This window comes from Pseudochaenichthys georgianus, chromosome 21 (assembly GCF_902827115.2).
Source record: "Pseudochaenichthys georgianus chromosome 21, fPseGeo1.2, whole genome shotgun sequence".
Lineage (NCBI taxonomy): Eukaryota > Metazoa > Chordata > Actinopteri > Perciformes > Channichthyidae > Pseudochaenichthys > Pseudochaenichthys georgianus.
In genome coordinates, this window is record NC_047523.1 from 29507510 (window position 1) to 29521078 (window position 13569).

General features: G+C 39.7%; 1 protein-coding gene across 2 annotated transcripts; it reads right to left on the minus strand.

The window, feature by feature from the left end:
• Positions 1 to 1170: 1170 nt before the first annotated feature.
• LOC117466302 (uncharacterized) lies at positions 1171 to 10140 on the minus strand. Of its 2 annotated transcripts, none has more exons than XM_034109474.2 (6): positions 9997 to 10140; positions 9692 to 9902; positions 9363 to 9516; positions 8399 to 8559; positions 3996 to 5955; positions 1171 to 3894 (listed from the first exon to the last, which is right to left on the minus strand). In XM_034109474.2, exons 5-6 carry the CDS (start codon positions 5904 to 5906, stop codon positions 3154 to 3156), a joined length of 2652 nt encoding a protein of 883 aa, XP_033965365.1. In that variant the 5' UTR covers positions 5907 to 5955; positions 8399 to 8559; positions 9363 to 9516; positions 9692 to 9902; positions 9997 to 10140; the 3' UTR covers positions 1171 to 3153. The 2 variants fall into 2 exon arrangements, with proteins under 2 accessions (XP_033965365.1, XP_033965364.1); XM_034109473.2 differs by having other exon boundaries at positions 8399 to 8622.
• Between the last annotated feature and the right edge of the window lie 3429 nt (positions 10141 to 13569).

Below are 13569 nucleotides of genomic sequence, written 5' to 3' on the forward strand. Positions count from 1 at the left end.
CACTTTGAAGAGCAAACTATGTATTTTTATTCTTGGGGCATGACATGTAGAGAATCCTAGCCTTATAGTGCAAACACATTCTCACAGATTACACAAGGCTGGTTGATAATTCAGGGGACATGAGAATTGGAAGCAACTCAGGAAATACAAATGGTTAAATTCTGCCTGTCTTCAAAGTCTGAAACAGAAAAAGGTTAACAGAGCAGTTCAGCAGTTGTGGCAGAGAAATAAAAATAGTTTGGTTTACACATTAAACAGCTGAAGGTATGATAAAAATACACTATAGGTCAGCTTTATACAGTAAGCCTAAGGAGATTCATATCAATATTTTATGGCATATTAAAGCATCTGTAAGGCAGATAAGGGTGTGAGAAGTCAAGAGATGTATCAAGAATTACACTATTACGTGATGTGTATTGGCTCAGGGATCCAAGACTGGTTTTCATAAGGAGCCTTAAAAATCCATTAGAGGTCTAGAATAGATTCTAATTTAAAGAGAGGACATCATCATATCATTTTCTAAATGCACCAGTATGGATGATGACAAAATGGAAACAATTTGATCTAATGAGACTTGTGTATCTCTGATGTGCGAACATGTATTTATAATGCAGACAAAACCCTTATGTTAGTGTTCACTCTGCAACAGATACAGTATGTGTGTGTTAGACCCCAAAGATATCTCATTCAGTTCTCTCTGTGTGAAAGCTCATTTTGTGGTTATTAATTTTTCATTGGCATTCAAATGCTCCTTGTGGTGGGAGTGCTGTAGGATTTCACTCATGTTTTCCCACGAATGCAAGAGATGGCTGGTATATCATGTAAAATACGTTAATCATTCATGATTCATATGATATATTGAAAAATAATTTGGTTCTGCATTCAGTCAGTTCATTTGTAGATGCAATATTCATTTGCAGATGCAATATTCATTTGCACCAATACTCAGATAACTCCTTACACAAGGTTAGATTCCATATTTAATTGTTTTTGATATGTTTTAGCTATTGTACAGTATATGTTGTTTTGGCTGCACCAGTTTTTTTAAAAGACATATAATTTAACGGACACTCCTGATGAAAATATTTGATAATACCACGATTTGCTAAAGTTTTACTTTCAATATGAAACAAATCAAGCTGCATTGGGAAAAGATTACAAAACACAATATTTCAGCAAAAAAAAAGCTTTTTACTTTCAACATACAAGTCATCACAACACATCTATTTCCACTCTATAGGATAGTAATTAAAGCATAAATGATCATAATAATAATAATAAAACAAACCTTTCTTTCAAAATAATGTACAACCTGGTAAAATGTCAGCTCTGTCTTGATATGTTATGGTTTAATCTAAGAGTTGTAATAAAAGTAGCAATATTAAAATAGAAAAAGTCTTGTCTAAAAAAATTGGACTCAGGAAAAAGTAAAGTATCAGAAGTAAAAAGTATAAAAGTGGTGTCTGTAATGTTGTTAAATTATTGATGCATTCACATCTAAGCAGTTTTTAAGCTACATTTAGCTGTTGGGGGATTTGAACAATACCTGTTATACTTTCAAATCAGTAACTGTATCACAAGCACCTAGGTTTCGACAACTGTCTCACCTCTTTCCAGTTCAAACATTTAAAAAATGTCATCAGAAATGCATTATTGAAGCTTTATTCTAACACAACAACAGTAATGTGACACTGAATGCACTCAATGTAACAGTTGTCAAATGAATGTAGTGGAGTTAAAGGTACAACATTTCATCTCAGTGGTAGTGGATTTAAAAAAAGGAAGCATCACAAAAATGAAATACTCTTGTAAAATAGCATTACTTCATAAATAGCATCCTTGTTTGGATGTGCTTTATATTTGAACAACTCTGTCTTAACTCATAAGCAAAGGTAAAAACAGACACATTTCAGAGAAAATAATTTTGTATACCGTCATCTTTCTATACCAGAAAATTAAGGTATGGTTTCACCGCTGGTGATACACCCACCTTCGACTTTCTGGCAGCAGTGCATCCAAATGTTAAATACCTAATCCATTAAAGAGTGGTGGATACACATGACAGACACTGCTGGTGAAAGCAGGGAGTGGGAGTATTGAACAAAGACACCATGCTCCAGTGGTTGTCAGTAAAGATCAGTGACAGTATGACAAATTGTAGAATTTGCAGGAATTACTAAGGCAAATCATGACAAGATGCCATTGAAAAATGTAAACCATTTTGGTTAAACACATAAAAAAATGAAATGCCACATTGGCAAAAACATGAAACACATTTGTATTGGTCTCTTATCTTTGTCAGTTTTAATAGCTGCAGGTCAGCATATCTGGGTGAAAACTCTTATAGAACATTTAAGGCAGAACACAAACTAGAGATGTCCCGATCTGAAAAAAAATCGGGGATCGGGAATTGTTATTATTTATTTATTTTTGATTTAATGTTACAAAACAAAGATGACCATGTTCACATCTTAAAGTCATCCTGAGACCTTAGTTTTGGTTTAAAATTACACAACATCATGTATCTGTTGCTTCTTTTGGGCTTGTTTTCATAGACCTGGTTGCTTATTTCTCTCAAAGCTGGCAACAGAGTGGGCGCAGTGTCTAATAGTAGCAGTAAGCTAACGAGAGGCTACGTTCAGCTCATGACTCGGGACGGAGAAAATGTCAGGAGTTTGGAAGTATTATAAAATTGAAAGCAAAGGCAGTGTAACAGCCAGATGCAATGTTTGCAAGGCGGAGGTTCTGCGTGGTGGAAATAACAGAGCTACTTTCAACACGACCAATCTAATACGCCACCTGAGAAACAAACACAAACAACAACACGACGAGTACACAGCGGTCACTCAGGTAACGGCACTGAAACAACCAACACTTTCAGAGACTTTTAAAAGGAAAGAGAAACTGCCCCAGAACAGTAAAAAGGCCAAAAAGATAACAGCCAAGATAGCTGAATTCATCGCGTTGGATGACCAGCCGTTATCTGTTACCCTTTTTCTCTTAATGCATTGCATAAAGATCGGATAGGGAAAAATCGGTATCGGCAGATTGTCAAAATCAAATGATCGGAATCGGATCGGGAGCAAAAAAAGGTGATCGGGACATCCCTAACACAAACACTATTCAGGCTCTAATGAAATACTAATAAATAAATTAGTGAGTTCCTTTGTACTGGTATATCTTTATGCAATGGTGCATGCTGTCGGATACAGCTAGATGGCCCTCAGGTAGCAGGGTCAGTCCACGTGGACTACTCAAGCCCTGGGTTACTATTGGCCACCCCACTCCCTGTGCTGGATATAACAGGACTCTATGCTGCTCCCCCCAGTCCGCTACCAGTACATTACCATCTGTATCTATAGAAATGCCCCAGGGACATACCAGGACCGGTCCCATACCAGCACATACACCCAGAACTCTAACTGTGTTCCAGCCTGGCTCCAGCACTTTGATACACGGCACATGACCTGTTTCATTGCCCCTCTCGGACACAGCTACCATGCCTGAGCTCGAGCATGCAGCCACTAAGTAAGGCCGGTGGAATCCAGTCACAACTGTGCGCTCTAGTCGGGAGCCTGTCTTAGGGTCAAGCTTCAGGGCAATGAGGGAACCTCTCCGGATATCGGCGATCAAGAACTCATCCTGCCTGGTTACCGTCACTCCCCTGGGAGCCTCCAGTTCATCTCTTGCGGAGCCTGACCCTGACCCTCCAAAGGTCTGTAGCAGACGACCATGCCGGCTGAACACAAGCAGGGCTCGCTCTGCTGCACAACTTAGTGCAATTAAACCCTTAGCATTGACAGCAATGTCAAAGTAGTTACGGCATCGTCTAGCAGAGCCATCAGAAGTTGGGGAGGTTACTTGCTGGAGGACATTTCCCCGAGGGTCAGTCACCTGTTACAAAGTAAAAAAAAGTGTTAACATTGGTGGCAGCTTCATTTAATAAAATACACATACTCTATGTCTAAATTGTAAATGTTTGAATATATGCATACCTGAATGCGTGCATTTCCACAGTCAACTATAAAGAGTTGGCCCTGTTGCGTGGCATGAATACCACTCGGCAGTGTAAGGTCAGACCGACCTGAACCTTGCTTTCCAAACTGCCTGATCAGATCAATTCCTCTGGGGTTTAACACTGCCAATGAGGAGTCACTCTCCTCCTCCATCTCCATGAGGGCGGGCTCTCCTCTGCCTCTCATTTGCTCTTGAGAGGAACCATCTATGACAGACATGGATGAAGACCTAGACACCAGTGGTTGTTTGGAGCCAGTAACTTTGAATTTTTTCTGTGGCTGGTGCAGAATGTTATGACTTCTATAAGAAGGGTATGAGAAGGTTTGCCCCATGTCAGAGACATTAGGTCCCCTATTGAGAGGATGGGAGGTTGAGCTTGACATGGAGTTGAAGTTGCTACATTTAACACTCCACAATCCTTCGTGCTCGTTCGTCCCACTGCTGATCATCGGACGGGTCTTGTGTGTCAGGTCAACTGAAGACTTTGAAAGACGGGAATTGTAATTCAAAGAGCCTCTGTTCTTGCTGTAGTCATTAAGTGGACTAACTATGAAAGTGTAGCTGGAGTCAAGGCTGTCTGTTGGGGATGGGGCTCGGCCAGAGTCACCATGGGTCCCTAGAGAGTGTTCATCAGAGGACTGGCTGAGGCGAGAGTGAGGTCGTCCCCTTGAGGTGAGATCCAGGCAGCTCTGGCTAGCCAGAGACTCTCTTGGAGTCAGCCTGGAAGATGTAAGGGCACTGTTGCCATACCTCAAATGTCTACTATGAGAATCTCCTCCCTGGCTGTCTAAACTCAAACCGTGATTCAGTTTAGCATGCTCCTGTCGTCGTTCCGGTGAGGGAGATGGCTTTCTACCAGAGACCCCAGTTATTGACTTCCTTGGATTCCTAGGAGAATGGTGCTTTCCATTACTGTTCATCTTGTACACCTGGTCCTTGCTTTCTGTATCCATGTTTTTAAGTAACGTAGGGACAGCCAGGAATACGTCTTCACCTTGTGGCTGACAGGAGGCTGGCTCCATCTCTTCATCCTGGGATGACTCCCAGTCAGGCTGCTCACACTTCGGAAGCCAGTGGCCTATCTTTGTTGTGGAAAGGTTCTGTTCCTCCTCTGATTCAAGATCACTCCGAGTAGAAAGACTGATTTTTCTGACAACTCTTCCTGTTGGTGAGGTCCACCCCTGTCCTAGGGTGATATTCTCTCCTCCCGCACCTTGATGGTCTTTGTTGTCACACTGCATCTCCTGTGAATGAAGGGCACACATATGCCCCTGGGGACCACAACCTCCGACATGCAGGCACAGGCTTTGTTCTTGAACATGGATATCTCCAAAGGTGACAGCATTGGGTTGAGAGCTGGGTTTGAAGTTAACTTTTTTTAGGGAAACTGAAACTTCCCAGGGTTGTAAGAACTCTGCAATGTCCTTTAGCAGCTGGTTTGGCTCACTGTCCTCCAGACCTGACTGTTGACTCACAAGCTGAATCCGCTGCTTAAGTTGAGCCACCATACGAAGCCTTTGGTCCAACAGGGACTGGCTGACCCGGGCTGCTGCCATGTTCTCCCTCTGGACCTGCTCCAGACCTTGCTGAGTGTCCCGATGGTCCTGCTCCACCCTCTCAAGCAGGCGCCGCTCTTCCCTGCGTGCCCCCAGAATGGACCGCTCTACACCCCGCTTCACAGATTCAGTTTCAACTGAATGCTTCTCATGGAGGCGAAGCAGCTCTGCCTCTGCCTGCGCAAGGTCGCCCCGTGCCTGTGACGCCCAACATGGAGGGGACCGAGGCAGCAGAGCAGGGCAAGAAACCTCTGACTGAGGATCTGGACCGGGGCTGTGGGCTGGGATAGGTGAGGCGGAATTGCTACTGAAGGGAGTTCCCACAAACATCATTACGAATGGATGGATCTAATTCGTTCTTAGAATTTTTTATTTGAGTTTCCTACAGAGACACATAAAGGAAAAGGGGCAATAAATGCACGCATAAATAACAAACTCATGAACTTTAGAAATGCTTAATGACCCATAGTATGTAGAAACATTAAATGTGTTGACTGAATCCTTCCAATCCAAAATGATATGCTATGCAGGCAGGTCTTAAGAATGGCTTAACATGTAAGCCATAATATACAATTCTGTCATATCAATAATGTATGAGATGTTCTCCTTGAGTACGGTTAGATGTTGCAATAGCCCAACTCTTTCAGAGATACTTTTTGATGCCATTAGTTTAACTATTGTTGTTGTCAAGTATGCAGTATTTTCAGTGGGGAACATGTGCTAACCATTGTGGTAGTGAGTGACATCCTCATATGAAACATATCGCCAGAAATTAAAATGATTATGGGACTTGATTTACTATTTTTATTATATGTACAGCACTTTGGCTCGACCAAAAATCGTTTATAAATGTGCTATATAAATAAAACTTAACTTGATTTGATTTATAGGAATGAATACAGTATATGACAGACACTAAATTAAATAATCTGAATCTGACACACTGTAATTTAGTCTGGCAGAGGTGAATGAGCAACCACTTTCTAAAGTATATGCACCAGATAGATCTTTTATTAGAGCCATTTCCATGCTGACAAGTGAGCCCTTGCTTGTGGAAAGATGATACATCTATGAAGGAAGGCCATAAGAGAGAGAAGTCTGTGGGCAGAGAGAACTAGCACAGAGAAAGAAGAAAGTTTTACACCGAGATATCTATTAGCATTTCAAATGGAGGCAGACTGCCAGAAGCATCCAGAGTTAGGGCGAGAGTGGGCGGTAAAGAGACAGCCCAAGTGTCAACACAACAATACTTCTCAACTCCCCAGTTCTGAAAACAGACCCCGCTTTGATATTTTATTCATGAAACAAACAAAGTGATGCAGAGAAATGGCGGTGAAAGATGTCTGTCCTCCGAGTGATGTATTGCCATGAGTCTTGAATCCTAGGGAGCCATCATATAATAAACACAAGTATCATTTTGACTGGGGCTGCATTGGGAAGTTTATGGCCCCAGACTATTGTTTATGTATAGGAAAGGTTACAACTGACAGTCAGAATATAAAAGGTAAAATGATATTTATGAAAATATCGCCAAGAAGTTTTTCCACATATAAAGCGTAAAATGGGGTCTGGTCATAAACATCTGGATTTAGTGACATTTGATAGAGTAGCATAAGATGTTGGAGGAGAAGAAAAAGAAAGGATACAAAAAGTAATTCATGTTTCTATATATTGAAAAAATGCAATAAATGCTGGTCTTTAAACACAACTTTTAAACACACACTCAAACTGACTATGTATATCAATAAGTCACCCAGTGTTATCTTAAATTATCAAAGAAAACGTCTTATTCTTGCAGGCTTCCATGTTGAAGGAAAACAAATGTCAATGGTACGAGTTATTGATGCACAAATGGTTATTTTGGTGGCGAAGTATTCATTTTACTTTAATATAATTGTGCAAGGCATATAGGCAATCATTCCAATCACAGTTGGCTTTATGCTTTGCACTTGGATTGGCATAAAAGCACTTCTAGTGAAGCTAATTTATGTTTAAATGTTCCCTTTTCAGTGACATCACTATAAAGATAGTGTCAACGCTGAGTTTGGATACGATGGCTTGAATGTGCGGCCGTGGATTGCTTTAAGTCACAGTGTGGGTAAAGTCGTGATTCAGTATATTTTTTTGTGATTTATGTCCGGTTTAGCGTGTTGTCTATTTGTTGATTTAGTTTAGTATTGGGGGAAATAGACTTTAAAAAAAGGGTTTTCTGGTTAAGTCGTTGGGGCCTCCTCTGTAGCTTGTTAGCATGGATACCCATCACTACGGTTAACATAGTGCTGTTAAGGCCATTGATAGTTGAGGGAGCGTATTTGATATGAATGAATTAGTGTGGCATTTGTATCAGGGGTATGAATATTTCAAGTAGCCCACTGTAAGTCTTCTGTGCGGTATAAGTTACTCAACCCATTACTAATTAAGCAATTCCTATTCTTCATATGAGCTGCGTGTAGTTTTGATATGTGTGTGTGTCTGAGGCACTATGCCAGTCCCCTCTATTTGTGTCAGAGAGCAGGTTTCCACTCAAATTACCAAACTACATAATAGATGAGGAGGGTCCAGTTTCTCATCTTGTGACTGGGATAACTGGAAAATAACCAATGAGCAAACCAGTGTAACCATAACACATGTTTCTCAAAACACAAGGCTAATCTTTAGAAGTACTCAAAATATATTGTAACATTTTAGCATTTAACACGTCATGCTTTTGTTTTTTTAAATACAAATGAACTTTAAGAGTTCTCAATCATATAATACTTTATAAGAAAACAATTGAATGATGATTTAGTAGAAAAAAGGAACACCATTCCATTGCAGTGTCTTACCTGTCGTCGGGTAGCAGCGCTGCTACGACCCCATGCTCTGCTCTTCTTCAGCACATCTCCATTCTCGCTCACTCTAACCATCAACCTCTGGCCCTTCCACTGCACTGTTTCCCCTCTTGTTAGCTGTTGCTAGGAAACCGCCAAGCTGACTCCAGTTTCCTCTGCATGCAAACACAATGGATATCTGCCTTGGTCTTCAATCTGTAGACTGTAGAATCCTGCTGCTGTGTGTTAGAGAAATACCACTTTGTGTGACTAAGAGTCAAGAGTGGGGAGCAAATGTATTGATGACACAAACCACCTGAGGAAGCGACACTTCGTTACGTTATGAAATACACCTATGAGCTTTGTGTAGACATGAAGTGCTCTTGTTCTGGTTTATAAGGAGTTCACTTGGACATGTGCATGGGACAATCATTTCTAGGTTTGGTTGTCAAATTTAAATTGGGCTGAAACTAACAATTATTGACCTTATTAGTTTGTTTACGGATTATTTCCCCATTTAATGTTTCGTCCATAAAATGTCAGTGAATAGTAAAAATGGTCGAAGATCATAAGTTCATAGACTGTATGATGTCTCCTTTTATCTCAAAAACCCAAAGATTTTTATATATTTATAATATAAACATTTCATAAAATGAAACCGATTAACTTTTGTTTGAAAAATGTATTCTAACTAACTTGTATCAGAATTGTTGCAGATTAATTTCCTTTTTTGACCTTATTTATAGTTATCTTGATTAATCTTTTGGTCACCAGACAATAATGAAATATGCCGAAATTCATGGTTGTATAAAACCCATACACAAAACACAAAAAGTGGCTAACACTCGTATTGGAGAAGCTGGAATATGGAATATTTAGCTTTTCTTAAAAATGCCCTAAAATAGTAAATCACTATCAAATATATTTGTCATGGATTGCTCGTGTGATAATTGAAGCTCTGAGCATCATGCAGGTTTACAATTGTGTGATGAACAGTGCAGGTTTGTGTTTCATAGGAAATCCAGCAGCTGTCCTTTCTGCACTGACTCCAGTTCCCTGAACACACTCTCGTGTTGGTTGCTTGGACACTGCTGCGTTTATCACTGCTATTTCCTTATCCATTTCTTCATCATCTATGGAAGATGAGAACAAGATTGAACATAATTATAAAAACATTACCACATGAAGATACCATTACATTGCTTATTAAAATAGCTCTTTTGGGAATTGTGAAGATTCGTCCTACACACATGGCAGCCACAGATTTGAAACCTGGTTATGGTTTTTGTTAGGGAATAATTAGCTTACTGTAGGTATTCAACCTTCGACCCAGTTCATCGTGTTCTCTCTTTACCGTCTCTTTTCCCATGGCATAGTTCTACGGCCTTGGGTATTGCTGCCATCTTTCTCTCGGAGCAGCTTGGGCGCATTGTTGTTGCCAGTCTATGACAGAGCACAAGCCGCCGCCATGAGGTAGTTTACTGTTCAGGGACGTAGGTTTCCTGGCGCACATTCTTTCCTATGGACGAGAGCTCTAGTTAGATTCAGGGTCCATAATTGTTTTGTCTCACTGATAAAGAATGTTGATTATTACACTCCGAACTAGTTAAAACCTCGAGCTGCAGAAGAGTTCTTCAGAATTGGTTTGGCAACCGCTGTCAACTCGTGACACACCACATGTCTTGTCAATTCTCCGGCCGTAACTCCAAATACACCACCAGTGTTTGCCATCAAAGCTCCAGCTCTCCCCATGCCTCTCTGAGTCCTGTTTCCAATTGCTTCAGAAGTTTCAGAGTTAACCTGTTGCTCAAAACCAGGTGATACGGCTCAGGGTTAATACATCAAGGATTTGTAAACTAGTGTGCAAGTAAACCTGCTCAATACAGGCTGGAATACGCTCCAGCTCCCTGAATCAAACTTAATGAGTATGTGAGCATGTTAACTTTTTTTGTGTAAGTTAAGTCTTTATCAAGTCTTTTATTACAGTGGTTGACAACATAATCAGATACTTCTATAACTCCAAATTATATATATTTATAATAGATAGATACTGGTTAGGTGCTCTAAGAAATTGTTACAATTTAACAGAAAATTCCTCTTGAATTGGTTGAACTTCTGTCCACACTTCAGACATGCTTCATCTATGTTGAGAAGCAGACGTTACTTATTGCACAAGCCAAAAGAAAGTCAGGCTCCACTGTTTAAACATACTGGAGATATGATGTTACAGAAGACAATAAAGAAACGACACCAGGACAAACGCAATATTGCTAGGCAAAGAATTTATAAATTAATAAAAACATTCCCTTTGTAGTGTTTCGTATGACAGCTTTTCCCCACTTTGTATTTTTGTTGTTTTTTCTAATGATTTCAAAATATAGAAAAATATTTCTGACAACATTCATCAGTACATTAGTTTTAGCATGATTTTCATTCTGTCATGTTGGATATTTCACATACCTCTGCATTTTGACCATTCCTCTTTTTACAGTATTTACACATGTTGATCAGTCCACATCATCGTTCAGCCTCACAGGGGGGAGGGGGGGGGGGGCACTAGAGCATGTTTGCATAGATCACAGGGGAGAAATCTAACGGGCGTGAAAAGTTTAAGCTTTTAAAAGAAAAATACATTTGAGAAGATGCTGTACATCTTGTGATTAGCAAGTCAACACATTAACACAAATCAATTTGAAAACATGTATACATGATGTGTTGCTAATTCAGCCGTGAACACAAATCCTAAGCAGCAGGCGAGTCCCTTTGGATATACCCAATACATGTTCAATGTCTTTAGTCATTCAGTCAAAAACACTGACAGCAATAGAATAACTGTGTGTGCATTGGAAACTGAAATGTGCTGGAAAGTGGAAACCTTGTTAGGGCAAAGGAACAACAGTGCACTGTTCAGATTCAAATTAAATTCATTGACAATTGAAGACTTTGGTTTGCTGTGAACATGATGATTTCACCCCTAAAAATAAAAAACATGCACTGAATTTAACTAAACAACTGAATGTGACACGTACATTGTATTCTTCTGGTACATCTGTCTGGAACAAAGACAGCAGGAAAAAAAGAACACAATCTGTGACATGACAACATTGTCTGCAGCTCAGCTTTAGGTTTACCTCTCACCTCCATCTTTGTTGCTAAATTGAGTCAGGAAAAATGACATCGACCAAACCGTCTGAGTAGAGCGGCTACCACCACAGCACATCACAAACGTAGCACAATGTATCTACTTTTTAAAGAGTTAATCAATTTGGTTTTCTCTTGTCACCTCGTTACAGTAAAATGTATTTGGTGAGTTTGTGGTGGCCATTAAAGGAACTGCGTTTAAAGATATTTCTGCGTTTGCTTCAGCATCCAGCTGTCGTAATTACTGCATATTCAAAAAACTAAATCCCTTTCCAGAATTGTCATCGATACCTGCATTTGTGTTTTTAACAGGCTGTCTCACTTCTCTTCCAGCAGAGGAAGCTATTGGCTGCCGTTCGTGTGGAGTGTAAAAAACAACTTCCATGAAGTGAGGTAATCCATCACATTAGCCACACAGCCTCCGGCCTGTTTTAAGTCTGTCTCTGTCAGCCTGGGGAAATATTCCTGGCTGGCCAAAAAGCACACTTCATGTCTTTGTGATCTTAATTGATAAAGTAAATATTGAAATGACAGTGAACAATGACTGCAAGGAGTGTAGACATGAGTACATGATTAAAATCAAATCAGTCAAATGGGTTTTGCATCATGGTTCGCAGCTTCCTATTTCTTAATGACGTCAAAGTATCATAAACACACTGGCCCTGTCCAAAGAGCTTCAGCTGGTAGACATCTCTTTTCAGGGACAACCACAGTTAGCTTTGGTCTTATTTTCACAGGTGTGGCCATCAATTCTATCTTTTTCGCTCCACCACACTTGATAGATACAATGTTATCAATGTTGCTGTCTAATAATATTTCCCTAGTATTTAATTGTTACTTTAATTGTATTGAGTTGTCTCTTCACAGACACAGTGGGACGTTCAATGTTGTCAGAGACATCGTCTTAGGTGTCCATGAAAACAGAAAACTCACTGAAACACATTAGTAACCATGTGACACTGACCAACTGACCAAGTAAGTTCAAGTTTTGAGAACATTTGACACACATTTAACAGAAGATTTTGTAAAAATATTTTAGTCAAAAACACAATCTTGAGTGTAAACGTAGAGGAACCCGGTGAGGCAACTTTAGACCCTCTGGCCTATTTATTTTTTAATCTGTGCAAGGGAAACATTAACCCGACTGGGTAATAGATGGAATGATGAATGGCAGTGGATAAAGTACAGATGTTATTTCTCTATCAATTTAATTAACAAATGTAAACATTCAGTGTGAAACGCTGATCTGGGATGAAGACTAAAACCTAGAGTATGGAAGCACATTTCAGCTCAGCACTATCGCACAAACCAAAGAAAACTTATTTTTCACTATCTTTTTATTTATTTATGAATCTTGCCTTAACTTGCATGCAGAAACTCTTAACTAATGGTATTAAAACTGGAGGGTGTTACGAAATGTGTCTAGAAATTCCATAGAAAAGTGAGTTACAGCATCATAAAGGACTCCATTTACAAACATGGGTATGGCTTTGAAAAGCTGACGGAGCCTCAACTTGTTCAGGGGAAAAAATAATGTGGTGCTCAATTTCAAAGATTCTGCAGGATGGCAGACACTTCCAGAAGCTTCTTTACGGCTGAAAGTCGAGAGAATGGCGAGAATGTGCAGTAAACTAATTTAAATCACAAAAGGGATCAAATTAAGCAGCCGCACAAGTAATGCTTTCTTTTACAGGTTCTTCATTTCCTTATCATTTCCCCATAGGTTGTTGAGTTGTTACAGAAAATGGTATTAATGAAACCGCAAACCTGTAAAATAAAGCATTAGAATCTCATAAAAAGAAAAAACTTCCAAAGATCGCTGAATGTTGAGAGAATTAAAAATGTCATCTTGGCAAATGCTTCTAACACTGTTTGACTGCAACTTCATTCAACTTCTTAATAAAATAAATGAAATGCCGATCACAACACTGGCACATCCTCACATGCACATTTATACTTGGTACCTAACAATAAAATGAAGAGACGGTAGCTATGGGAAGAATGAAATGGATGTTAGTGTTAAAAAAATAGCAGCAAGTTACGTT

Coding starts and splice junctions, on each gene's coding strand:
- LOC117466302 (XM_034109474.2), bottom strand. CDS start 5,906: ATGATGTTTGTGGGAACTCCCTTCAGTAGCAATTCCGCCTCACCTATC. Junction 3,895..3,995: donor GTGGAAATGCACGCATTCAG/GTATGCATATAT, acceptor ACTTTGTAACAG/GTGACTGACCCTCGGGGAAA.